The sequence below is a fragment of the Hippocampus comes genome, unplaced genomic scaffold (assembly GCF_001891065.2).
Source record: "Hippocampus comes isolate QL1 unplaced genomic scaffold, H_comes_QL1_v1.1 scaffold135, whole genome shotgun sequence".
NCBI lineage: Eukaryota > Metazoa > Chordata > Actinopteri > Syngnathiformes > Syngnathidae > Hippocampus > Hippocampus comes.
The window spans coordinates 2,680,981-2,707,536 of NW_017805583.1; the positions used below are offsets into that span (position 1 = coordinate 2,680,981).

Sequence of the window (26,556 nt, forward strand, 5' to 3'; positions counted from 1 at the left end):
TGGTCAAAATGCAAAAAAAAAAAAAAAAAAAAAATGTTATGTTTGGCATAAAAGTAACACTGCACATAACCCTGAACACACCCACCAGGCCCGCTGTCTAACACGGTGGTGGCAGCATTGTGGTCTGGACCTGCTTTTCTTCAGCAGGGACAGGGAAGAGAGTTAAAAAGTGATAAGGCCAAATACAGGGCCATTTTGAAAGAAAACCTACTGGGGTCTGCAAAAGACCTGAGACAGGGATGGAGGTTTACCTTCCACCAAGAGAATGATTGTAAACATAAAGCAAAATCTACACTTGAATGGTTCAAAACTAACAATATCCAGGTATTAGAATGGCCAAGTTAAAGTCCAGACCTGAATCCAATTGAGAAGCTGTGGAAAGATCTGAAAGCTGCTGCTCAAAAACACTCTCCATCTAATCTTCCTGAGCTCGAGTTGATTTGCAAGAAAGAATGGGCAAAAAAAATCAGTCTCTACATGTGCAAAACATGACCCAAAAGACTTGCAGCTGTAATTGCAGGAAAAGGTGGTTCTTCGAAGTATTAACTTGGAGGGGCCGAATAATTTTGCATGACCCACTTGAGTTTTTTAACTTCTAAGAAAAAAACAGTTGAAAATATTATTTGAATTACGTTCCACTTCATAACTGTGTGCCACTTAGTGTTGGTTCTCCATAAAAGAATGATGATGTTTTAGATCACAGGTGTCAAAGTCAAGGCCCGGGGGCCAGATCATTTTATGTGGCCCGCAAAAGCAGATCAAGCATGTCAAGTTCCACGATGCTTGCTAAAGTGAACCAAAATTTCAAATTGTCATATACAGGTATATTCTACAATAACAGTCATTATTCTTGACTTCTGATTTTAAAACTAGTTATTCATCAATTTGTTGTGCGCTGTAAATGTAATATGTGCAGGTGATTAAACATTTATCAGGTTTTCCAAAATTTGTAACAGCCCTCCAAGGGAAACCATAACTACAATGTGGCCCGCGACAAAAAATGAGTTTGACATCCCTGTTTTAGATCTTTATGTCTGAAGACTGAAATATGGCAAAGGGTCAAAAACTACTAGGGGGGCTGAAAGCGTTCGCAAGCCACGATATGCTTTTACATTCTTGGAAACATGCGCAAGTTGGACTGAACTTATCATGCATAGTCGAAAAAAGGGGACAAAAAAAAAATTATGCCAGAAGCAAAGTCATCTGTGACAAGTGTGTTGAACTGTTAAAGTGCAACGTGCATGCTGAGGATGTACCGCACGCATGGCGAGACAGCAACAGTGCACTTTGTCACAGCTTACCTCTGTCACCTGAAAGAGATGTCTGCTTCAGAGAGCTTCAGTTACCAAAGTAAATGCATGAGTGTAAAGAGAACAGGGGTTGGTGAGGCGGTGCACAGAACACAAAATCAGGTGGGAACAGAATGGAGGACTGGGACAAATTCCAAAACCTAACTAAGCGTGTCAGACAAGTGACGGAAACAAACTGTTGGGAACGTCAAAAACGCGGCGCAAAAATAAATGGTAGCCACATTTTGATTCAAAACAAGTGCCGTATGTTCAAAAGGAGTCTGGAAATAATGTTTGCATTGCAACCGAGTAGTTTATTCCCTGCATGTGCTGAAATTACTTCAGGAGGTTGAACAACGAAATGGAACCCAAACAATATTGAGACTCAACATTTTCAGCAATAATTAACATCATACCAGCTATGTTTCACAATGGATACTATTGTAGCCTTCGTCAATACCATGCCTTCACTTGTGATCACATTTATATGATTGAGTAAACAGAACAAAGGAATAAAGCACACTTTACAGCAGAGTTTGGCAGACCCAAAGAATACCAATTTGAGCCCCCACAGAAAGTTAAAAAAAAACAAAAAAAAAACCGGAATGCTTAACTGTGTGTTCCCCATGTCATTCATTATGGGGCATATTCTCCCGTTCGCACTCAAGTCAATTTTAAGTCAATTTTTCCCGTCTAAACGTCTGCCACACTCACCATGAGTAACCTGGTAATATGTGTGCAACCACCAAATAGGCATAATTAGGTAGGTTAAGTCCCGATGTCGGCCTAATTTCCAAATCGTGGAGTTTTCATAAGAAACGAGAATTCCAAAGGGATCCGTTTTGAACCTATGGCACACTCTTTGATTGTGAAATTAACTTCATGAAACGAAAAAATTCACATCGTGGATCCAGAAGTTATAGCTGTGACAAGCTACTTTGAAGGAGAATGGCTTTTTGCATTCATGTTTGAATAAATCCAATACAAACAATTTAATCAGAATACTGTGCTCATAAGGGAATGTTTAGGAAACCGTGCAAATTGCGAGTTGACCTGTGCATGCCTGGTTCATCAAATACCCTCAATAAAACTTACAGCCCATTATTACAATGACTGTAATGTTTGTGATGGCTCATAACGTGAAATATGACATTTTGCCTTCAAGAGAGGCAGTCATACCTGCGCACAGCCTCTGGAGGCCAAAAGATGCTTAAGTCTATGGGAGAATGCTCGCACTGACAAATTTGTCAGCGTCACGCCCAGATGTCAAGGTTGCTCCACCGAGAGTGCATACGTTTCACGAAGGTGCCACCTTTAAGCCTGGACGGGAGAATTTGCACAGCCGAAAAAGCGCACCCACGACTCAAGCACACGGGAGAATATGCCCCTAAGTGTGCAATGGAGGTTTCGCCTTTGCCTGCATTTGTTTTTATGCCGATTCAAAACATGCTTAGCTAACAAAAACAACTAACTTGATTAACAGATAACTTTTCTTGAAGGGGTGAGGTATGGGACAAGGAACAAATCATGAACCATGACCTCCATCAAGTCATCCTAATTTGGATTAGCTGATGAAATCTGGATCTGGGTCATGAATATATTCAATTCATGCTGTGATCAAATCCTGTTTTTGACCCAACAAATTCCATGGAAAGCCATCAGATAGTTTTTTCCCATGTTCAAATGAATGAATGGATGATTTGAATCAACAACATGTTCCATTGTTAATCATTTCATCCTTTGGTTTTTCTGCAGCTACCCATTACAGTGAATCGTGTCTGTTTACAATAATGACTGAGTCAAACTGGGGGCAGACAAACGCAGGCAAAACCGTAACCGCCTCTGCTTGTGAAGGGAAGAATCCCAATACACATTTTCGAGCTCTTCCTGATCAGCTGGTATTAATACACTCAGGGAATTTCACACAAGAGACTTCAGTCAAGTGTGATTGACTTCTGTTACAAAAGCTGTCCACTCAGGTTGTACCTTTACGCGTATGTTTTTTTACTGGGCAGCCTTTGGTCAGATGATAAGTGTGAAAGAAAAAGAAAAAAAGAACCAAACGCGTCATTCAAATGACGCACAGTGCTTTGATCCAGACCAGAGACCCCAAGTGCAAGTGTGAAACCATTCAAAGAGTGTCTTGCTGAGGTGTTAAAGGCATTGCAATGTAAGAGATAGCACAGAAATAAAGTCCACTTTAGATCCTTCCACTGCACAATAAGCAGAGAAAAGTCACACAAGTATTTGAAAATATCAAGTCGTCTCCCAATAAGAGAAACGCCATACAGTGAAAACGGGGGTTCAAAACTAGCATGCACAAACAGTACACGGGGAGTGGTGGCAACGTGAACCCGACATGAGCAAGTGCATGTTTTCTTTTGGGAAAAAAAGCCTTTATCTTCAAAATCCGGCCACCAGAAGCTATCACACTTCCTTCCTTCTGAGCGCAGCGGAGCACTTTAGAAAGGTCACGGTTAAAAACGCTCACAATTCAGTTCCAGTTCTGCAGTGAATAAATTAAAAATAATAAAGTTCTTCTGTAACCTACCAATGGCTGCTTTGTTGCCACACAATAATCTGAATGTTTCACGCTTTACATAACTGCACATATTACAAAATGCCACTCTTTTAGACCGATTTCTTTTTTTTCCTTTTAATAAACAGCAGCTTAGGTGGCAAATATAATTCATTTGAAAGATTTGTACCAATTGAAATCATAAATGTTTACCAATCGTGAATTTATTTAGTTGAAGCTGCTCTTTCAGAAATGGAATACAACTTCAATAAATGAAGGTAACCGACTTGTTCTACTCAGCGCACGCACCTGCTGCTGCAAACGGCTGTGCCTCAAGCAGGGCAAAAACACGCTTCGTGACTTGGCCACGTCAATCTCTAAACATCACTGGGGAGTCGACTGGTCGACTAGTTTGTACAAGCCCAGTACAGTGGTCCTTGGTTTAAGATGGTCCCGACATCGGTTTCGAGGTAACAAGGGGGGCATCTGTTTTCTCATCAAGTTGCCTTTTAAGAGAAGCAACTTTGAGAAAATAATATCACAGTGGATGCAAATCGAGTCACGAATAAACAGTGTTGGAAGGTAAGGCGCAAACCAGTATTAAGCATGGAGTAAGCACGCAGAGCAGATGTGAAGGTGTCCGCAGTCACTACCGTCCGTCAGAGCGGCTTAAGTGGGGCACGGATTGGCCCAATCAGTCGAGGACGCGTTCTTTCCTTTCACACCACATATTGGTACGTCTCGGCCTTCCCGTGGTCAGGGGTGGAGAACGGGCTAAACCAGAGTAAGGAGAAAGGGTGTCCAAACACCGCCCTCAAGTTCATCCATTTAGTTTTTTTAGCCCATCTTCTCTCTTCTTTTTTCAACTGCTCTATGCCCTAAAAACAAAAGATAACCAAACTTCAGTTGGTGTGCTCTCTGGCCCAGTCAGCAATCACAAAGTGTCATTTATTTGAAATTGTGGTAGCTTTCTTTACAATTGCAGATATTTACCAAGTGATATGCTACAGTAAAACCTAGAAAACTGACAGGCCAATGCCTGATGTGGAGAGTTACTCTATGTGGAAAAAAATAATGATTAATTAAATTTAAAAAAACATTTGTTGCATTTCTACTCCTTTATTATTCAGAGATGAAAGTGGACTTTTCTGAAAATTCCGGAAAAAATAAATACACACACACACACACACATGCGCGCGCGCGCACGCACGCACTTGGCCGATCAAGCATGAATTAGTTTATACAAAACGCTATTCAAATACTCGACATTCAATGATTAATCTTCCTTTTGAGTGCACACGTGTACCCTTTGTGGCTTCCGTTCGGGCCGAAATTTCGAAATCTCCAAGATATGGCGAGGCCATGAGAATGCGAGGCGAGGGGATTACTGTTGTGGTGACTCCACTCAAGCTAAGCGAGCCTCAGCAGTAGATAGTCCGCTGCTCTCTGCTGTGCGGGTTTCAGCGCGAACATGTACGCAAGCGCGTCTTTTGATTTCAACCAATCAGCGCCGACGCAAATGACGTCACACACGACAACAGCTAAGCTAAGTTAGCCGAGACGACACTATGTCGGACGGACACGATTTTCTGCCAATCTGTGTTTTTCCCTTTTTGGCCAAATATATATTTTACGACAACTGTCTTGTTGACGGCGTCTTTTATTCGTTACACTGGGGTTTAGCGGGTGTGTTTATAAAGAGACGAAAATTGTTTGGGGACTATCCCCCACGTTCTAGTTGAGATGGTATAACCCAAGAGGCAAAATGACGCTTGCTACTGTTGTTGCGAGTTGCCATTCGTTCTACTAAACCATTAGTCAAACGCCATTATGCCTTCTGTCGTTATTACACAAACAAAAATCTCTTTACTGTTACTAGTGTTAGTGCCTCAATATGGCTACGCTCGTGAAAGCAATACAACGAACTCAAACGCGTTTTCGTTCAATGTTGTCAACAAATATCCGGATTATGCAAATTTTCCTCAATTCTCCGGAGAAATTTTCATAAAAATTTGAAAAACCCGGAATTCCGGGAAAATCCGGAGGACTTTCATCTCTGATTATTAAAAAACAGGACACTGGTTCAAATAGACATTGCAGAAAATGCACAAATTGTGATTCAGTTACTCCGTTGGCCTGTAACATGTCGGAGCAAATGTTATTTTCCTCATGTAAACGCAGCTGTTTGCAAACGTCCTGTACGGATTAGACACAAATATAATCACTACTCTGGTTAACAAAGAGCCTTGTATTCCAATTGGAATGAAACCAAACTACCAAATGGAACAAAAATACTCATCACAGGGCAGATCAGAATGAAATTTCATTTGGATTCAAAGGGGGTCAAATTCCTGTCACCACTACAGAGTATGAAATTATTAATTTCATTAATTATACAAAATGAAAAATTATAGAAGGAAAATGAGAAGAGTGCTTCAAGTAACCTTTCAACTGTAGTTTTTGAACACTGAGTGGCACCAACGTAACCTTGAAAAAGAAGAGATCTGACGTGACACCATATCCATGGCGCTCTGCTACACCGTAAATATGTGAATAAATAAAGGAATATAAGACTGACTATTGAGATTACTGCAGTGATCAAACTTGAATTTCAAAGCCCAGACAGCAAACGCCACCCATTTTGAAACCCTTCGCAGCCATTGAAAGTTTCTTCCAACTGTTGAGCTGAGTGCAACGAAGCTAGATGCTAATGCTAGTCCTCTGCCGGTGGTGATGTTACCTCCCTTTCGTTCGTGATGCCGTGTGCATTGCTGGTCAAAAGTAATGGGATACAGAGGCAACAATATGTTGTGTACTTATTTTGTCATGATAGCTGAATGAAATAGTAGAGTAACAGAAATACATCGGGCAAGGTTTATCACCTCCACACAAGAGTAATGAGATACATAGGGTGATCGATCAGCAATTAAAGGCTTTGATCGCGTTCACAGATCACATACTTCCTCACGCATACCGACTGATAAATATCTGATATAATCAGACCATCCCTAATCAAAACAATGTGGACGACGCTTGTGCATAAGGCAGGCATGGAAATTCAACCGTTACAAGCAGCGTGTGGTTAATCAAAGTGTTTGTCACGTTAAATCTACTCCAGAGAGTGTTACAAAGAAAGAAATTACTTAAATTTCAAAATAGAAGCGATGACATACTGAAAATGCACACGCGCACACACACACACACACACACACACACACACACACACACACACACACACACACACACACACACACTAACCACTGAGGGTTGCTCACCGAGGCATTTTGTATCTAATTCATCTTCATGTCTATGGTATCGGAGATTTGAAGCGTTCCGGTGGTTTGCAAACTTCCTATATAATCCCAGACCACACACATTACCACCATCGTGTTTTGATTGTTGGTATGATGTTATTTTTCTGAAATGCTGTGTTACATTTACGCCCGATGCAATGAGCACACACTTTCCAAAAGGCTACATTTTGTTTTTGTCAATCCATAGATTAATCTCCCACGTCTTGGAAATCATTCAGATGTGTTTCGCAAAAGTAAGACGAACCATTGTTATTTTCATCAGGCTGTGGCTATGGTCACTGAAAGTTAACTAAAAAATGTGATTGGCCACAGTAAATTACTGATTTAACAAGGAGGGGTCAGGGGGTGCAAGCACTTTTTCACACAGGGTCAAGTAGCTTTGAGAATATATTTTTCCACCCTTAACTCAAATCACCATTTAAAAACTGCTTTTTCTGTTTACTTTGGTTTGATGAGTTTAAACATTCAGAGGATAAACTATGCAAAAAAAAAAGTTTTTTGAAGAGGGCAAACACTATGTACAAAGCCAGCCAAATCATTATATACACAGATCAGTCAGTCAAAGGAAAACTTGCATAAATATGTTAAAACTAAATGTATTCAGATAGCATGAGATTAGTACAAGTTACCGTATTTTCCGCACTAAAAGGCGCACCTAAAAGCCTTCCATTTTCTTAAAAGCTCACAGCGCCTTAAAATCCGATGCGCATTGTGTATGGTTATTACGGTAATATCTCGGTCGACCCACAAAATGGCTCTTTGCTAGAGACATGCTTACAACGCAGAGTTCAAACTTAAGGCGATCGGGTTACGCAGTTGAACACGGAAAGAGAGTTCAACGTTAATGAGTCAATGTTATAACTTGCTGTTGGTTCAGTGAACTGTGTCACTGCTTTATTAAATAAGTTTTACTGACATCTGATCGTTCTGTTGGTCTTTCATTGAGTGTAGCTCCATCTAGTGGATGCATTGTAGATTGCGTCTTATAATGCGGTTCGTCCAATATGTGAAAAAAATTACAAAATAGGCCATTCATTGAAGGTGCGCCTCATAATCCAGTGCGCCTTTTAGTGTGGAAAATAGAGTACCTTTGACCTCTACAATTACAAGAGGTGCTAAAAATGGTGGCCATTAGCTTCGAGTCATTGATGTGTACGGCAGACTACTGCTTCGCTAACCTTGGCCAAAGTGTCTTGCGGCACATGCATCTTCACGTGTTTAACTCGCCCAAAGATATTCTAACGGTTGTTGTGTATCGCAGGAACTACATTGGTGGACCTGTGACGAAAAATCGAAATTATTTATTTTATATATTACATATGACGTTAAAATCTAATATAACAATTATAAATAACTTTATAAGCTTGGTTCCTCCCAGTTAAAACTTCCACCATGATATACATCTGTTCAAAAGCACAAGGCAGATGGATGTTTAGCCAAACCCTTACAGTAGGTACTGCATTTAATCACAATGTAATTTTTTTCAGAAAAAGGTTTCTTCTTGTGGTGCTCATCTCATATGTACTACATTTATTTTAATTTAATTTGAAACGTTTTTTTAGAGAAATAATTGAAATATTTTCCATTGTTTCGCATCAGGTTTTTTCTCACTTCCGGCTCCTGCCTCCCTGTGTGGAGTTTGCATGTTTTCCTCGTGCCTGCGTGGGTTGTCTTCGGGCACTCCAGTTTCCTCCCATATTCCAAAAGCATGGCAGGTTCATGAAATATTCTAAATTGTCTCTAGGTGTGTGTGTGAGCATGAGCCCAAATGGTTGTTTGTCTATGTGTGGCCTGCAATAGGCTGGCAACCATTTCAGGGTGTACCCTGCCTACTGCCTGAGGACAGCTGGCATAGGCTCCAGCATGCCTGTGACCCTCGTGTGGATACGCAGATTAAAAGATGGATGGATGTTTAAAAATAAAATAGATTGTGTTTAATTAAAACCCGTTAAAGTTAGGAGGGCCCGCTGAAGGGCCCTCCATCATCTGTCAAAACAAATCGCTGATTTACGTCGTCAGCTAGGTATATGTGTGAACATGTTATGCATCTTTTAAAAGCTGAGTTTCTAGAGATTTGAATAGTACCCTACATGTTACAATTGTAAAATTTGAACCGGAACTTGGGGAGACCTCAAGCTTTGATCATGTCGTGTTTTCAAGTCCGAATCAACATTCTTAATCCATTTTCAAGGCAGATATTATGAAAAGAAATTTGATGAACATAAGATTCGCCTTTTTCTTCTGTTTTCAAACATCCATAGTTCAGTGACAGGAGCACTTACACAAATTCTTACTGTATGGGATAAATATTCATAATGTAACATTTTGAATATTTCAAAAAGTGACCAAAACTATGCTGATACTCCAAATGGTTCAAGAATAGCTAAAAATTGACTTTGGGTGCACCTTTCCACAGGCGTTTTCAGCAAAGTTGCCCTCGGTTTAAGGGGTTAAAGGAGAAAAGTATTTGTTCATTACACAACCATTTAAAAGGAATATATTTCCTATTAATTATTACTATGATAATGAATATAGTCATATGTATAGGTTTTAATATAATAATACATTTGACATTTCAGAGCTGTAACTGCAACACCATGAAATCATGATATTTTTGTTTACGGTTATCATGCCGTCAGAATCTGATTAAGTGGCCCAACGGGGAGGAAGAAAGATGTTTTCAAAGAGGAAAAGTGTGACACTCCTAATTAAACACTTTCTCTTATTATGCAAAGAGACTTGATGATTGTTTTGCATCACAAGGCACCATCTGATGATCGAAAGATTACCATCAGCTCTTTTAGTTGTCATAAAAAGAAAGAAAAGCGTTGTGACTTCAGCTAAATGAAGAAACTAATTGACATTTTTCGGTCTCGCTACTTCATTTTATTTTAATTTTAGCACTTCTTTGAGTAAAGGGGTGACAATGCTCCTTCCAGTTAGTGCAATTTTCTAGTCGGGGGTGTGAATAGCTTAGCTTGTGTTGCTATTAGCTAACTGGTACAATTTGAGTGGTTAAAGACATTGTATTTGCGGCAACCTTAAAATAATAACATTCAAATAATAATTCCTTTCATACAATAGGGCACCTCTACTTTAGAACAGATGTTCTCATGAAACTATTGCCATCATATTAATAAAAGGTACAAAGTTGATCAAACAGACTATAGTCCTGAACTTCTTGTGGCTGGTCGTCGTGCTCACATTTCCTTTAGAAGAATGGGAGGCAAAGTTGAAAATGATTACCAGTGTTTTTTCATAGACTAAGTACAGTAAGTACAGACATATTAAAATATTTTTTTAATTTAGTAATGAACAGAAAACAGCAGTTTTAGTGCTAAAATAACTGTGTTTTATAGGTGCTATGCTTCCTACTTCGAAATGGAAATTTTATAGTTTTTTTCCCCCCCTGATTGGAAAAATGTAGAGGTTTTCTTGAGATGTTGTGTTTATATATTCAAGCAGATAATTATTATTCAAAATAGGGATTTTTTTTTTTGCACAAATTACAAAAAGCAAGGGAATTCTTTCATTAGGGAACAGTCATGCTTGTGTGTTGAAAAGTTGTTGTCTTTGAGAAAATATGTACAAGTTAATGACAAAAAAAAAACATTCTTACAATCAACCACTACAGATAAATGAGCAACATTTACATTTAAATACAATACTGTCAATTAGGGTACATCAATATCCAAGAATTATATATATTGAGACTCTTGTGAAAGGGGTTGAGGATTAGTTTGCTGGTGAATTGGTCACATTTCAAGCAGCAGAGAGAAATGACATTGGGCTAGCAATTAAGGAGAGATGTGGGGGGGGGGTTCAAGGATAACTTATAACTCGATGGGTTACTTACAGTTTCATCAGTACAGATGGAGTGGACTTGGGTACCAAACATCACAGAGGTGAAGATGAGGAAGAGGAGGCCCTCAAAGCACAGGAGTATGAGGAGGATTACTGTTGCTGGTGGAGAGAAGGAACTGCACTCTGGGAAATGAGGATATGGAGGAAGAAAAGCACGAGGGACAAGAGGCTTATATGAGGTTCTACTCGACTCTAGAATGATCTCTCTGTCTGGGGATCTTCTACAGATGCGATAGTTCCACAACCAGATATTTGCTTCTGAATAACGGAAGGGCCAATCAGGAATTTTGGCTCACAACACGTAAAAAAAAAATATATACCAAAAAAAAAAAAAGCAAGTGATTGCTTGTAACTCAAAAACTCCTAAATTGGGATACTTGTAAATTTAGGTATCACTTCCAAGTAGACTTTACACTGATCTGCCAGGTAAAAAGTGGACAAACAATGTAGGACAAAATAATCATTGCGGTCTGTGTAGAGTAAGAACTGTTTTCAAGTGTTGAACCAAGATAGCAATAGTTTTAGCAAAATCCCCAGCCACCTGAATGACTGGCCTTGTTCATGCATTTTTTTTCATTTATGTCAGAGAAGGGGATGTAAATGATTACGTTATATTTAATGTTTAGCAGCCCCCCTCCTTTTTTTTTTAAGAATTTACAGTGTTTAAATTATTGTTTTTTTTTTCCCCCATTGTATTTTCACCATTGGAGGGGTCGATTGTAGGGTAAATATACAAGTACTTTAAATAGATTTATTGTTATATCTTCTGATCTAATTGGTGATCGAGTATTGGAATTTTCAAACTCGCTGATGGACTCCAAAAACCCTGATCATGTAAAGCCTACTTTCAGGTGTCAGGTAAAAAAGGTTTTCCTTTTACAAGTGAACTTTTAAGTATCAGGTTGTAAAGCTACATATGGATACAGAAACACCATTGCTGTGAATATACTGTACACAAGACACAAAAGCTATACTTACTTGTCCAATCATCTTCAAAGCAGTAGAGAAAATGGAAAACCACCATGAATAGAGCGTGGAGAGAGACAAGTGCAATGTACATCTGAATAAAAAGAAAACCAGATTGAAGGAACTACTGTGAGTCTAGAATAAAAAAAAATGGTCATATACAGTGCCTTGCGAAAGTATTAGCCTCCCTTGAACTTGTTGAAAAATAAAGATTGGTTTTCATTGAACCCAGAGTAATATCGGATCGTTAGGGATATCTGGAAAAAATATCAAGGTCCGAAATTTTGTCCAGATCGCACAGCCCTGGTACATATACTGTAGAACATGTGTCAAAGTCGAGGCCTGGGGCCCAGATCTGGCCTGCCATATAATTTTATATGGCCCGTGAAAGCGAATCAAGCATGTCAATTCCATTATGGTTGCTAAAGTGTGAACCAAATTGTCATATGTAATTCATATTAACATATGATATTGCAAGCATGTTCTCATTAGCAAACCCCTTACTACATTAATATAAACAATGCTTAAACAAGTCATGATTCTTTTACTTCTGATTTTAAAACTAGTTATGCGTCAATTTGTTGTGCGCTGTGTATGTAATATGTGGAGGTGATTAAACAATTATATGGTTTCACAAAATTCACCGTCATAATGGCCCTCAAAGGGGAAACCATAACTACAATGTGGCCTACGACAAAAATGAGTATGATATTGCATCAGAGGGAAAAGAGCAGGACTGTCAAACTACATTATTTCACAAATCGGACATCATTGCCAACTTACAGTGAACAGGACAAAGTACTTTTGATTGTTCTCTCCAACACAGTTGTTGACCCAGGGGCAGTGGTGATCCATCTTCCGTATGCAGCGTTTGCAAACACTAGGAGAGTCCATCAGAGATGTACATGAGAAAGTACCTTCAGAGATGCGCACCAAACGTGTATGTGTTGTTTTTCTTCTTTTTTTATTCGTTTGTGTCTGCTTATTCATGCACATTCGTGGATGTACTACGTATGTTTTCGACACCGACGCAAGGTGGCCAAAAGTTCATTTCAACCTACTCGGGCGAAATGGGCAAAGTAAAAAAATTGCCTTGGAACGCTTCAAATGTGACACTGGTCACCCAACGGCAGGTACTGCAGAGCACAGGGAGCCGTGGGTGGACTTATTTATTAAATACAACACCCCACTCCCAAGCTCCGCTGCTGTGGAGAGGGCGACATCCTCTGGCCAATAAGGCCTGCTCTGGCCAGTGCCAGCTTTGACAAGCTGGTCTTCCTCAAGGGGAACACTCTCTATTGGGGCACCCCAGCTAGGGGTAGTTTGAGGAGGAGAAGCAGCAGGGAGCCAAACACAGCTAATGAGCTTTAAATAATGTTGATGAATTATGAAACCTTTTTTTATGGGGGCGAGAGGGACAGACTGGTGAAATGTAAGGATGAAACTGCTTTAAAAAGATGAGTACAGACAGGGACGGAGGATGGTGACAGAAGGGTGCCCAGGTCAGGGATGGAGGACGGACCAGCAAGCTAGGGTAAAGTGCCCATCTCTGTCCTTTACCTGCAGTGGTGTGCTCGGTCAGGCTTGATACTACAGCACTTGGGACATTTGTAGACCACCTGTCCTGGTTTCAGCTGAAGACTTTCTATGTATTCCTTTGTTGCATTGCCTTTGGGCACTGCCCCCTGTAGGAAACAAGATATCTTTTAGATCAGTTCAGATCTCAACAGGTGGGTTGTGTGGAGCTAGTTCACAAAAGCACAGTGTTGCCAAACTAACTACCGGTACATTGTCACTATATTTTAGGGCTGGGAAATAAAGTCGACAAACTCTGTTGTGTCAACCACAAAAATTGGTCGACAAAAAATGCACGCCTTAAAACTGTTAATCGGTTATTATATAACTGCTTACATTTCGGTCAACGTGCCGCCATGCTTGTCAGCTGTCACGTTTTGAGAAGGGAGGGCGTTGGCAGACGAATGGCAGCTAGCGGCCGTGACATAAATACACCAGCCTTTCGGGAAAATGACCCTTTTTTCATGAAATTCCCAATGGCCACTCCATCACTGGATTGCAAGCATTTTGGTTAGCAAAACCCCTTATTACAGTACCATGAACAATAGTTGAACAAAGTGTTATTCTTGACTTCTGATTTCAAAATGGTTATCCATCAACTTGTTTTGTACTGTATATACAATGAGGATGAAATGAAACATTTAGAAGATTTCAGTCATCACGGCTCTCCGAGGGAAACCGTAACTACTATGTGGCCTGCAAAAAAAATAAGTCTGACCCACTGCTTTAAACAGTCAAAATGAAAGTTTTATATCATTAATGCAAAGCAGAGCTTGGGTCAGTTGAAGACTGCGGTCACGAGAACACGGGTATGTACATGCATGGCTAAAAGTGCACTACACAGCACTATGATCATAAGGTTGGATATTAATTTATTACTCATTATCTCATGTAATGTAGCCTATTATTACAATTGAGAAAGCACTCGATGGCGCATGTACACGATGTCCACAAAGTCTACATACAAGAGAAATATCACTATTTTTATATTTCTGCCCAGAATGAAGAGGTCTCTGTTTAAAGAACGAATCGATTTGGTACTCTTAAGGGGATGAAAAGGTTCTTTTTTTCCCCATGTACCCAGACTTTATGGACACCATGCAGACTCCACACTATATTGTATTCATTTTGCAAATGACGCTTGTGTGAGTGGCTGTTTACTTGGATGCCTCGAGGGCTCTTGCGAACTAGTGTAGCTCACACTGAAGAGGCTAAAGCCGCGCCAGTTAGTCTGATCACTACTTAAACGAGGAGCAAAGCATGATCTTTAACTAAATCGTTCTGCACAGTAAAACTCATCTCATGCAGTTCAGTCTTCTCTCGCAAAACTTAGAGCAGCTTACTTCAAAGCACGTCGACAGTGATCGACTGTGTGCCGATGAATTGATGGAATAATCGATGGGCTAATCTATTGCAAAAACTTTTGTTTGTTAAAGCCCTACTATATTTTGCGACTTTTCCCCACCTAATTTTCAAACAAGCGACTCGAAACTTTATTTGCCGTCTTTCTCACATGTCTGTGTCATGCTTCCGTCATTTACAAAATACATTTTTACATTGTTTAGTACCATGCTGAAATCAGAATGCTTTGAGGGGCGGTCCTGACTTATTCAAATGAGCTACTTCTCATCCTGCCAGTCAGAGCTATCACAGACAGTAAAAGTATCAATTGTATTTTCACTCCTGAACACGGATCGGCTGATGATACGGAATTAAAGTAACGGTACTGTTATTCGGGTGGACATGAGCACATTCTTTTTAAACTCAACTATGAACGTGAACAATACAGATGTCATGTATGCTGACACATGGTGGTATCAGTCATTGTAAAGGTACTTAGAGCCAACTACAGTAGTCACACCTGGCTATTAACAAGGGCATGGCATCTACAAATATCTGCAGCTAGGTCCAGAATTTCTGGAAATCACCAATATAACACAACACAATTCAATCATCTGAGTAAGTCACTTACAGGATCAGTGCACATGGCTCTGAGGTGCGAGGCAAGGGCAAGAAAGGCCAGAGCATTGAATAGAGACCCATTGACAATGCTGTACGTCAGATTCTTTGAGGGCAGCAGCATTACAAACAGCACCACAAACTCTGCATACAAAACCAGCAGCCATGTAATGATAGCGCAAATGATGCCACAGGCGTCCTTAATGAACCACATGGCAGACGCCGACGAGGAAGTAATGACGTCCTTGGAGATGGGAATGCGATGCTCCGTCTGAAATAAAGTGGTTCGTGCCCAAGCTTGCCCACGGCTCTGCTCCACGTCCCTGCATCTGTGCACTGGGCTCTTCATGCTTCATCGATGCTCAATAGCTGCTGCTGGTCCCCCTGCACCTTTCGGCCCCAGTAAAGGTCACCACATGCTGGGAAGGAGGAAGAGGGTCAACTTCACTCATTGGTCATAGAAGGTTTGACTTTGAACAACGACATTTTTAGAATGTCTTGACGTCATCTTCATCTCACATTTTAAAAACAGGTCTTAGCCTCATCCAGTGTGATCTCAGTAAACTGTCCAACCTCTCTTCTCTCTCGGGTATATATATATATATAAAATGACGTCAATTTTATCAGTTACATTCGCAAAATTTGGCCGAAATTGAAAGCCTCATAAAAATGCACTAACGTAGAACAAACTGAAGTCTCCGCAACTCTAAAATCAATATTTATTATGAATATTGAAACTTGGGATAAAAATTTTCACTCGCGCACGGTCCCATTCACTTGAATGAGAGCCGCAGCCGAGGTTTCTCCTTCGGCGGAACGCAGTCGGATGGCCGTGGCACCGCCTAAGGGGCGGCCTGCTTTAGGCGGCAGTCGGAGTTAAAACCTGCCCTGGTCATTGTCGTCTGTAAAGTGGAGTCTGCAAAAATCTGACACAAAAAAGCTAACATTTCTTTGTACTGTATGACCGAAATCACACTAGAAAAAGGTAAACATGGACATCTCTGGGGATTCAGCATTTACAATTGTATTCGGTCACGAAAAGGTGAAACCTCACTTGAAATGAAATCAAAGTGAAAGTGAAATCAAAATTCTCAACGTCACCGAGTAACACCAGACACCACATGTACGGCCAAAATGACCTGAAGTAATAATAATCATAAATCGTAATCATTTATAGTTGCGTTATTCCCAGTCGCCTTTAATTAAAGAGTCATGTAATTTTATTGCTAATTCAAGACGTACACAACCTGCCTGCAATATATTTCGTAGGGATGCTAGTAACAAAAGATCACCTAGTACCAAGTCCGGCAAAATAAACGAATTCGATATCACCTGTAGGTTGATGTTGATGTTTAGCCTGCTAACGCTAAGGAGCGAGAGTACTTACATTCTCGTTCACAAATTTAAGTCAGTTGTGTTGGCTTCAGATGAAAAGCAACGGACGCCCGGGAATATATGCCTGCTATCATATTACGTTAGCTGACTTTATTTTAGTTTATTTTCCTCCCATCTAAAGAGTGAACATCGCTTGGACCATTCCTTGTTTGCTGCTAACACTGGAAAACCTGGTTGTCTCGTTTCGATTCTTCTTCTCGTAGTTTTAAGGCGGTTGTCAGGAACCCTTTAAGTGCATTACCGCCACCTACTGGTATGGAGTGTGGACCAGGTTTGCCAGCTCACCAATACTGTACCACAAAAAGCTGAAAATCCACACTAAAAAGCCGTAGACCTAAAAAATATATTACAGGTATATATAAATATGGCAACTCTCACTTTTATTTGATGGTACTACAACCACGATATTGAAATGATACTCAAAGATCTCATTCGTTACAACTAATAAATTTAAAGTAAGACTGCATTATATTGTATAAACTTTCAATAGGGGTGTTGCATTTTCCAGTATCACTGATATTGCGATATTTACCATGTACCTAAAGAAACTACACATTTATTATTGAACAAAGATTTTTTTTTTCATGCTGAAAAAAATTGAATGTTTTCTTATCTAAATAAGTTCTTCGGTGTTAGTAATGCCCCGAGATACTGTTCTCCTATTGAATGGCGATGCGCATTTAAAGTTGCATCTGATTGGTCAAAGTTAGATTAAAGTGAGCAATTCGATATGAATTTGGTGCACGTCTTTTGCATTCAACATGAAGTTTCTAGGAAACTGATGCATTTACTCTGATGCCTGCTTGGAGGCGGAATATTGGACTAGCCTGATTAGCTAGGAAATTTCTCCCCAAGTGTTGCTTTCAGTCATCTTGGTACTCATCTTGTCTGTGCTTGCGTGCAAAGAAGCCAAGCTGCATGGAAATGATAGCAAATGATGTTCCCATCGCTACCCGGACATGAGTTGACTTGATAAACATCAGCTATTATACAGGTTCACCTTCCAATAGTATGAAGATGATGAGCATCAGGAGCAGCAACCACGGATGCTCACATGATCCAAAGTCAGATGGGAATGGCTTGTCCCTTTAACACCTCCAGTAGAGTGTTTAGGCAAGTGGACATTTTTGAGAAAGTCAAAGATTTTAATTGTTCTACTGTGTGCCAGGGTGATGAGGTTGATCTCAAGAGGTGCGATCTGATACATGCCAATGATCCTTGTTGATTTATAGTTGGCCTGCAGACAAAAACGATGCACATTGTGGAACCTCAATTGCTTGTACCAAGTGTACAATTAGATTGGCTGGCAACCGGTTCAGGGTGGCTCCCGTCTACTGCCCAAAGACAGCTGGGATAGGCTCCAGCACCCCCCCCCCCACCCCCCGACCCTTGTGAATATAAAGCGGGTCGGAAAATGGATGGATGGAAGTGTATAATTACATAATGACCCAGAAATAATCATTTTTAGTGGCATTGTAAAATCCATCTTAAAAAAAAAAAATCTGTCCTATACAGGCCAGGCCAATAGTTTACAATGTAAATGTCAAGGCAAAATGCCCTTGAGGCAGACAAGAGACAGATCAAGCACTTTTCGAAATACCAGGCAATCATCGTTTGCCTGGCCTTCCCAAACTCAGCACATTCATCTTGCATTCTCAACTCAAGTCAACTGTATTTATAGAGCACTTTAAAACAACCACTGCTGTCTACAAAGTGTTGTACATGGAGCAAATATCATAAGTACAACAAATGGAAAACACAATGTTGGAGAGAGACAGAAACCAGGTCTACTTTTTTATCTTTGCACTAAAACAAAACATTACATTAGGTTGTCATATGGTCACAAATAATGCATTTTAATGCAAAGGCACATGTTTTTCTAACAATCACTTGGTCAAGAAACTCAGTGGTGCCCTGGCACAGGCCCTTTTGGCACTCATGACCAAAAGGCCCCTTTGACCGTTTTTTTAAGTGCGTGTGAATGGCATTTTATTTGCCTATGAAAATAATCGAAAACATAATTTATATAAATTAAATCATTATTATTACGCTAGCCTTGTTCACAAGATCCTCTCGGAGGACCTCATGTACTACTATACTTGGTCGCTACTCGCTCCACTTTTATTGTTTAATTAATTTAGTCTCGTAGTACACAAAAAGCCAAGGACATAGCAGTGTTTAATGCAGAAAATTCACGCAAAACTAGTTTCGTAATTTGATAGGTCTTGTCCACATATTATCACTGATTGTGTTATAATACTGCGAGCTAGCTTAAATTGAAATGGAGTCAGTGTCACATGAGTCTTGTTCTTTTATTCAAATTTGAGTGAGGTGCAAAAGATTCGAAATGTTCTTTCAGTATCGTGCATGAGCGCATTTCACTTGTGTTCATGAGCAAAAAAGAAAATCTGTCGTGTGTATGGGAACATTTCATTTGTGCGTATGAAAGCATTTCACGAAAATGTATGAGTGTGTGTTCACTTGTGTTAATGAGGAAAAGAAATTTCAGCAGTAAATGTGAGAGGTAATCCTGAATGATGTCTCTGACGGCCACTCATTACTTTTTACCGGGTGACTATGTAAACACGCTGAAAATGGAAAAAACAAAACAAAAACAAATGAGCATGTGTTGCAGCCTTGGTGACGTGGGGCTCCAAGGCTACAACAACACTTGCGTACATCCATCACAAAACTAACCCACGCTCTCAAAACATTGTGGTCAACTTCAGCTCATATAGCATTCATCCTTGGCTGAAATACTCAGACATGTGACAAGTCATTTTCGATAGGTCCTTCAAAGAAGGCAGTGGTGAATCAAGGTAGGTTTTTACAACAGTATTCATCTAATTTAAGTTTTTCCCTTTACATTGTATTTGCAAGACGTAAGCCGGATAATAATGTTACAAAAATTAGGTTTTAGAATAAAATTGCAATCAAGTCGTACTTCAACTTTAAACTGCGAATGTAACAACAATTAAAGATTTCAATTCAGAAATCGTAATACCTATCTATCTATCTGATAGATGTAATTATAGTAAATAAGATTTTGATAACCTGACTTTATTTGTTTTAGTGGGTCCTTGCAGGACAAATGTAGCAGAACAACCCGTAAATAGAGATGTTCAACATTGGGATGTTGTGTGCGTCAATGAATACATTTTGTATGAGGTCTTTGCCCTCTGAGTGCCTCTCTGGGTGCATGTTTCATTCTGTTATTATGAGGAAACTTGCAGGAAACTTTCCAAACTTCTCTCAGAAGAACAAAAGCCCAACTTTTAGCACCTCAGTCTAAATATAAGCAAATCATTATTAGCACCTCTGGTCTGAATCATTGAGGGAGTCCTGATACCAAATCTGTCAGTGTTTAAATTTTAAGAAATAGCCCATGATTAAATATACAAACTTCTGTACAATAGAGTATGGTCAAAGAAAATCTTGGAAACTATGAATGTATAAATCTGAACCCATCTTGGTGAATACAGTGTTACAGGATACTCAGTGTCAGTGTTGCTGTAGCAAAGTGGGACACGAGGTTATTCTGACGAGATCGTGATTCTCAATAACTCACTGCTTCAAAGCACATAGTCATTGAATTAAATGAAAGCAAAGGTGGCTGGGCAGGCATGTGCTGCTTTGTGCATTTGTGCTTCCTGTGGATTTGATGAAGTTTCATGACAAAGTAATGGAAGAACACTGTCATCATGCTGCTTCACTCAGGCATTAGTGTTATATAATAGAGTTCAGTTAAATAGGAACAGAATAGAAATCCTTTCATATGCCTCAGTCTGGTATTATTTGCTGGTCTCATTTGAGTTGAAAAAAAAAAAACAAAACCAAAAAAAAACATCAGCTACATTTTTACGGTCTGTTTTTCAACATGTTATGTGGCACACATGCTTTCTTATCATTTATACTAAAAGCCATGTACCAATTTACATGAGCCAGAGGTTAGGGTTATAATAATTTTAGATTTTTCATTATACTGTAGTTAGTTTTTATTCATTTTGAAAAAAACCCTTTTTATTTTATTCATTTCATAGCAGTTTTTTTTTTATTTAGGTTGTATTCGTTTTTTGTTTTTCAAAAAATACATTGTTTTAGTTTACTTTTTAATAGTTTGAGTTTTTAATGTCAGGAATATTTTTCAGCTGCAAGATTAAAAAAAGGTCGCAGATGTGTAGTAAGGTAAACTACTTTGAATAACTCTTAAATGACTGTTTGACTTAAATGGAGATTTTAGCTTTAATTATAGCTTTACTGAGTTTTACAACCGTAAAATGTAGTTTCAGTTGTCATTTTTTTAAATCACTCCGGTTTTTACTTTATTTTGTTAACAAAAAATATTTTTTCATTTTATTTATTGCGTTTACTTTGTTTAACTATAATAACCTTGGGCAACACAGTGAACCACTGGTTAGCACATTTGCCTCACTGTACAGAGGTCCAGGGTTCAAATCCGGGCTACGTCATTTCTGCGTGGGAGTTTGCATGCTCTTCCATTCCAGGCCGAAATTGTCGCGCATCAGGGCCGATTTGGTTTGTTCTAACCAGTTTGTCTTGTCTACAACTTGCTTGTCTTTCTGTAGGTGACCGGAGAGGACACATTTTAAAACATCTAATGCCACATTGAAACATTGACAGTGAAGAAGCCATCTGGCCAAAGGACACAATCCCCATCAAAACTGCAGGACTGCAAGAAAAGATTAGGGGAAAGACATTATGTGACAGGTACCAAGTGGGCAGTGACGGTGCACACAGTATCTGTTTGAGTTTCACACTGTTTTTGTTTGACTGCCATTTCCCGAGGAAGGTCTCGATAGCCCAACTATCCGGAATTGTTACACTGGGCAATATGGAGCCTCGGAACATTTCAACAAGACTTTGCTAATATCAACCTGCATGAGCATGCCGCAAGACTGAAAGCCAAAACGTATCGTCTTTTCGTCAGTATAACACCAGAGGACGAGAGTAGTGATTTTGAAATTTTGGGAATTTTTGTTTTCATTTTCAGTTTCTTATAAAGAGCAGCTGTCTTGTCTGATCATGAACACCTCGATGAACAAGACAGACTGCCCAGAGTTGACTGTTCCTGTCCCTGTCTTCTTCACCATTGGCGTATTCAGTTTGATGGAGAATCTCTTGGTTGTGGTGGCTGTCATATACAACCGAAATCTCCACTCGCCCATGTACGGCTTCATGTGCAGCCTAGCGGGCTTCAACACCATCGCCAGCCTCGCGAAAACCTGTGAGAACGTCCTGCTTGTTTTCGCAGATGCCGGACAACTGGAGAAGATAGGTTCCTCTGAGACCAAGCTTGATGACGTGATTGACTCACTGCTCTGTATGTCCTTTCTGGGTTCAATTTTCAGTTTCCTGGCCATAGCCGTGGACCGGTATGTATATAGGTGTCAGGATGTGAACGTAGCCACAATGCTTAATATTACATTTTGTGTTTCAACTTGACAGTTTGGGCCAATCACAGGGCAATAACGGCAAAGCTATCGCTTCTTTGTTTTTTGTATCTAAGCATTCATCAAATTGTCAACTGTGAATGCTAAAATCGTCACTGCTCCAAAAAAAAAACCTCCAACTCATTCCATACTCCTTTGTTTTATTATGCAGTCTAATTATACAGCTAATTAACGGCAGTAATCATTTCCATATTTGCATATTCTGAATAGGGCTGTAGTCAAGTCCAACTTTATGGAGCCCAAGTCAAGTTCAAGTCACAAAAGGCCGACTCCAAGTCAAGTTAGCGTGCCCAATGTGCGAGTCCAAGTCCAGAAGAGATCTAGAGTAAACCTAAAGACAGAAAAATACAATTTTCACAAACACAAAATGAGAGAAATTTCATTATGCTCAACACTCTTTATCGATAACACGGAATCCTTTGCCTTATTAACAGGTGTGCAAATGGACAACAAAAACGACCTCTTTGTGGTGCAAAATTCGAAATGGTGCTGCATGTGTCCGAAATTGTCTTCTTATAGAACCTATAGGTTGCTTCATGATTGTTTTTTTTCCCCTTAAGACGCTGTGGCTAATGTCAATTCTCAGTTGTTTGTAAAACCAAGTTTTATAACCCTGTTGTTGTCTGACAAGATTGTGTGCTTTGGCGCACTCGTTCAGGTTAACCAATCAGATGGCTGTTTTGATCATCTCCATCCATCCATCTATTTTCCGATCCGCTTTATCCTAACAAAGGCCGCGTGGAGTGCTGGGGCCTATCCCAGCTGTCTTCTGGCAGTAGGTGGGAGACATCCTGAACCGGTTGCCAGCCAATCGCACGGCATAGTTTGATCATCTGTAACATTTATTTCAAGTTTCTTTTGAAGGAGGAAGTTCATTTTCAGGACTAAAAACATACCAGTAATTGGACTCGGTCGAGTTAGTGATGGGCCAAATGAATCGTCTCAAGCAAAAGTGGGAGTGCCAAATGGAATCCTGATTCGGAGCGTGTATCGTTCATTCGACGTATCGTTGCCTCCTATCACAAACGAAGCCTCGGTTTGTGCGGATGACGCCATTGGTTCATTCAAAGTATAATTATCTCATAACCTGTCTTCAACACCTCATGCCGCTTTGCAGGTCCCATCCCAATTGAAATATTTTTTACATCACAAGTAAAGCAATTAAACAAAATACATTAAATACAACAAGAAATTGTGTCGAGCTGGGACTCGAGTCAGATTCCGGACTCAAGTACTACAGCCCTTGTTCTGAATATTATGAACTTCAGGGAAATTCAAACGCTACATTTTTGCTTTGGTTAGAATTTCTCGTAGTTATTAACTTAGTCACTTAGTATTAAGCAGCAATATTGCATAATAGTCAAATAATCATTAATGCTTCTTATTGCAGATACGTCTCTGTATTCCATGCACTTAGATACCACAACATCATGACAATGCGGCGTACAGGGACCAGTCTGGGCATCATCTGGACAATTTGTGGGGTGTCAGCCATGTTCATCGTGAGCTTCTTCGACTTCAAGTTCATCATGATCTTCTTTGTTTGCCTATTTTTGATCTGCTTTGTCGTCATCTGCTTCCTTTATGTTTATATGTTCATGCTGGCACGTAACCATGCCAGGAAAATTGTCTCTGTGAACTCAGGTGGCGGTGAAAAATGTCGTTTGAGGTGGTGGGGTGGCAGTATGAGAGGAGCCATAACACTTACTATCCTCTTTGGAGCATTTGTTTTGTGTTGGGCACCTTTTTTCCTCCACATCATCATCATGGCCGTATGCCCGACTGACCCATATTGCGAGTGTTACAGGTCACTCTTCCAGCTCCATGTGTTGCTGCTTATGAGCCATGCCCTCATTGATCCTGCTATCTATGCCTTCCGCAGCGCAGAGCTTAGGCATACGTTCAGAAAGATGCTTCCTTGTTCATGAGAGATACAGCCTTTATTTAAAATCTTCCTGTGGGTCTATTTTCATTACCTGAGCAAAATTGACGTACAGTTCCATTCTATTGATACGCTTTCCATCCATCCATCCATCCATCCATCCATCCATCCATCCATCCATTTTCTACAACTTGAGCTGGGGTCTGTCCCAGACTACTTCCTGAAATGGTCACCAGGCAACCACATGGCAGTATTGACAACCGTACCCCTGGACACAGACCTGGGCCCGCCCACAGTAACTGACTGGCCCACACAGGGACCATGACGTCAAAGTAAAACAAAAAAGATTCAGTGCTTTTGTTTTTAAAGTTATCCTTTTAGTTTACGCGAAGACACGCGGACTCTTGTACAAGCAAGTTACCCATTGAAGACCTAAAGCTTGTGTCTGCAGTATTGCCAACTTTGCAATGTTTTCGCTATATTAGCGGCCTTTCCAACTCTAGCAATGATTTTTCCAAAGAAAAAAACAAAACACAGTGGTTGTAATGTTTCTTGCATGGTGGAGGGAAGAGTGCCAAAAAGACTTAGCCTGATAACACTGTACACAAATCTACAATTCCATACACTGTACCTATTGGGTGTATTAAAAGTCATCACTCGATGACTTAATATTTCACTTCCCAATTGTTTGGAAGTCCTGACTAATATGAGTTTGCAGTAGGTGCACAAAATTCATGTTATCATTTTTAAAGATATCAAACTTTATTGAATGCTTACAATTTTGTTTAAAATTTGTATTTCTTAATTCTAACAATACATATTTACATCCCGCACATAGAAATTTATTGACACAAGAAAATGTTTTTACCCGGTACAGTAATGGTGTTGAGCAGGTATGGGATTTAATTTTGTGAACAGAATTTGAGAGAAATAGGCCTTTTTTTGGTAATAAATCTTATATCTTTATTCATTGTACAATTATTATTATGTCATAATTAGACCATATTTATTACTTACCTCATTCAACATGCATCTTCATGTTCTGATTTGTTTTTTCATTCTTCCTTGGATTCCATTTACATTAATTTTTTTTTCCTCCTCAATACTTTGCATTTTCTACATTGTTTGCTTCTGTAATAATACAACTGCATACTGTAAAAGGTGTGAATGTTACTGCTAAAAATTTTCATTTTCATCATGAGATCAATAAAGTATATAATGCTGTTTGCAATGCGTTCTGCCATGCTAAAAGGAGGCTTGATCCTGCACGAAAATCAAGATGCTCCAGTTTTTGCGCTTGAGGGTGCTTGCGGTATTGAGCAAAATAGAGCCCATAGATGTTCGTGAAAAATGGACCATAGTGACAACAGAGATCCTTTAAACCAGTGGTGTCAAACATACGGCCCACGGGCTGGAACTGGCCCACCAAGGAGATTCGATCAGGCCCACAGGATCATTTTGAAGTGAAAAAATGCATAAAAGACATGGAATGAATATTTTTAATAAGGTGCAATTCATGGAGTTTTGATCAGGGTAGAAGACAACATTGTTTTGATCAGACAAGAAGACAACCACAGTCTCAGTCTGTCACTGAGACAGACCCAACACAGCAGACGCTATCAAGGACATGTGAATAATTTATTCTTAACACATTTAATAGCACTCTCCTTAGTTTGTAAGGTGTAGGCAGTGATTAAATGTAGATTTTATATGCACATGTATAAATGGTTTAAAAATGCCTTTCTTTATAAATCTCGTTTAATCTTAAAATGCATAACTATATTTTTCAATACCAATTACTTGTTAAAGTTTTGTGCCTTTGTACAATCAGTGAGTTCAGTTGCAATGCATATATGTGAATAATAAAAGTAAATTGCACATTTGTCTAAGGAAATCTAAGGTGCTTCATGAAATGTTTTGTAAAAAATACGTTCATTAAATTTCAACATTTTCCTAATGGTCCTGTGCTTCTTTAGACCAAAACAAAAGAAAGACATATTAATTTGGTTATTTATAGCAGAGTATGGTATAATTTTAATGGTCCGGCCCACTTGACATCTACCGAGGCCGTATGTGGCCCACAATGTGAAATGAGTTTGACACCCCTGCTTTATTTAAACAGTACCAAAGAATGAGCTCTCAGTCTTAGAAAGGATGATGACTACTCCCTTATGCTTATCTCTTACATGTGACCCCATATTTAATTTGTATGCTTTTAAAACAACATGTCCTATAGTTCTTGTGGCAGTAAGTTTTACTGTTCGCATTATTCTCAGTATGTATTCCAAACAGTGTGAACATTGAGAAGTAATAGCATTAACAT

General features: G+C 39.6%; 2 protein-coding genes across 5 annotated transcripts in view; one reads left to right on the top strand and one right to left on the bottom strand.

Annotated features, from left to right (window-relative positions):
* Positions 1–17,091, bottom strand: part of zdhhc3a (zDHHC palmitoyltransferase 3a) — a 20,828-nt gene extending 3,737 nt beyond the window's left edge. The window contains exons 1-7 of one of the 4 annotated variants that reach the window (XM_019880004.1): positions 16,873–17,091; positions 15,499–15,904; positions 13,512–13,636; positions 12,735–12,831; positions 11,964–12,045; positions 10,978–11,108; positions 1,583–4,685 (exon numbers count right to left, since the gene is read on the bottom strand). In XM_019880004.1, the coding sequence (XP_019735563.1) occupies positions 4,527–4,685; positions 10,978–11,108; positions 11,964–12,045; positions 12,735–12,831; positions 13,512–13,636; positions 15,499–15,834 (930 nt within the window). In that variant the 5' untranslated portion in view covers positions 15,835–15,904; positions 16,873–17,091 and the 3' untranslated portion in view covers positions 1,583–4,526. Of the gene's footprint in view, positions 1–1,582; positions 4,686–10,977; positions 11,109–11,963; positions 12,046–12,734; positions 12,832–13,511; positions 13,637–15,498; positions 15,905–16,262; positions 16,382–16,872 lie in introns of those variants that run through there. The other 3 variants (XM_019880002.1, XM_019880003.1, XM_019880006.1) reach the window with 3 other exon arrangements.
* Positions 17,092–21,478: 4,387 nt separating this feature from the next.
* On the top strand, positions 21,479–24,392 carry mc2r (melanocortin 2 receptor). Its single transcript, XM_019879949.1, has 2 exons — positions 21,479–22,273; positions 23,742–24,392. The coding sequence occupies exons 1-2, from the start codon at positions 21,924–21,926 to the stop codon at positions 24,277–24,279; spliced, it is 888 nt and encodes a 295-aa protein (XP_019735508.1). The 5' UTR covers positions 21,479–21,923; the 3' UTR covers positions 24,280–24,392.
* The last annotated feature ends 2,164 nt before the right edge of the window (positions 24,393–26,556 follow it).

Bases quoted from the DNA above. Each gene is read 5' to 3' on its own strand.
- mc2r (XM_019879949.1), top strand. From the start codon at position 21,924: ATGAACACCTCGATGAACAAGACAGACTGCCCAGAGTTGACTGTTCCT. The intron at 22,274-23,741 runs GTATGTATATAG...TTCTTATTGCAG, and splicing joins CTGGCCATAGCCGTGGACCG to ATACGTCTCTGTATTCCATG.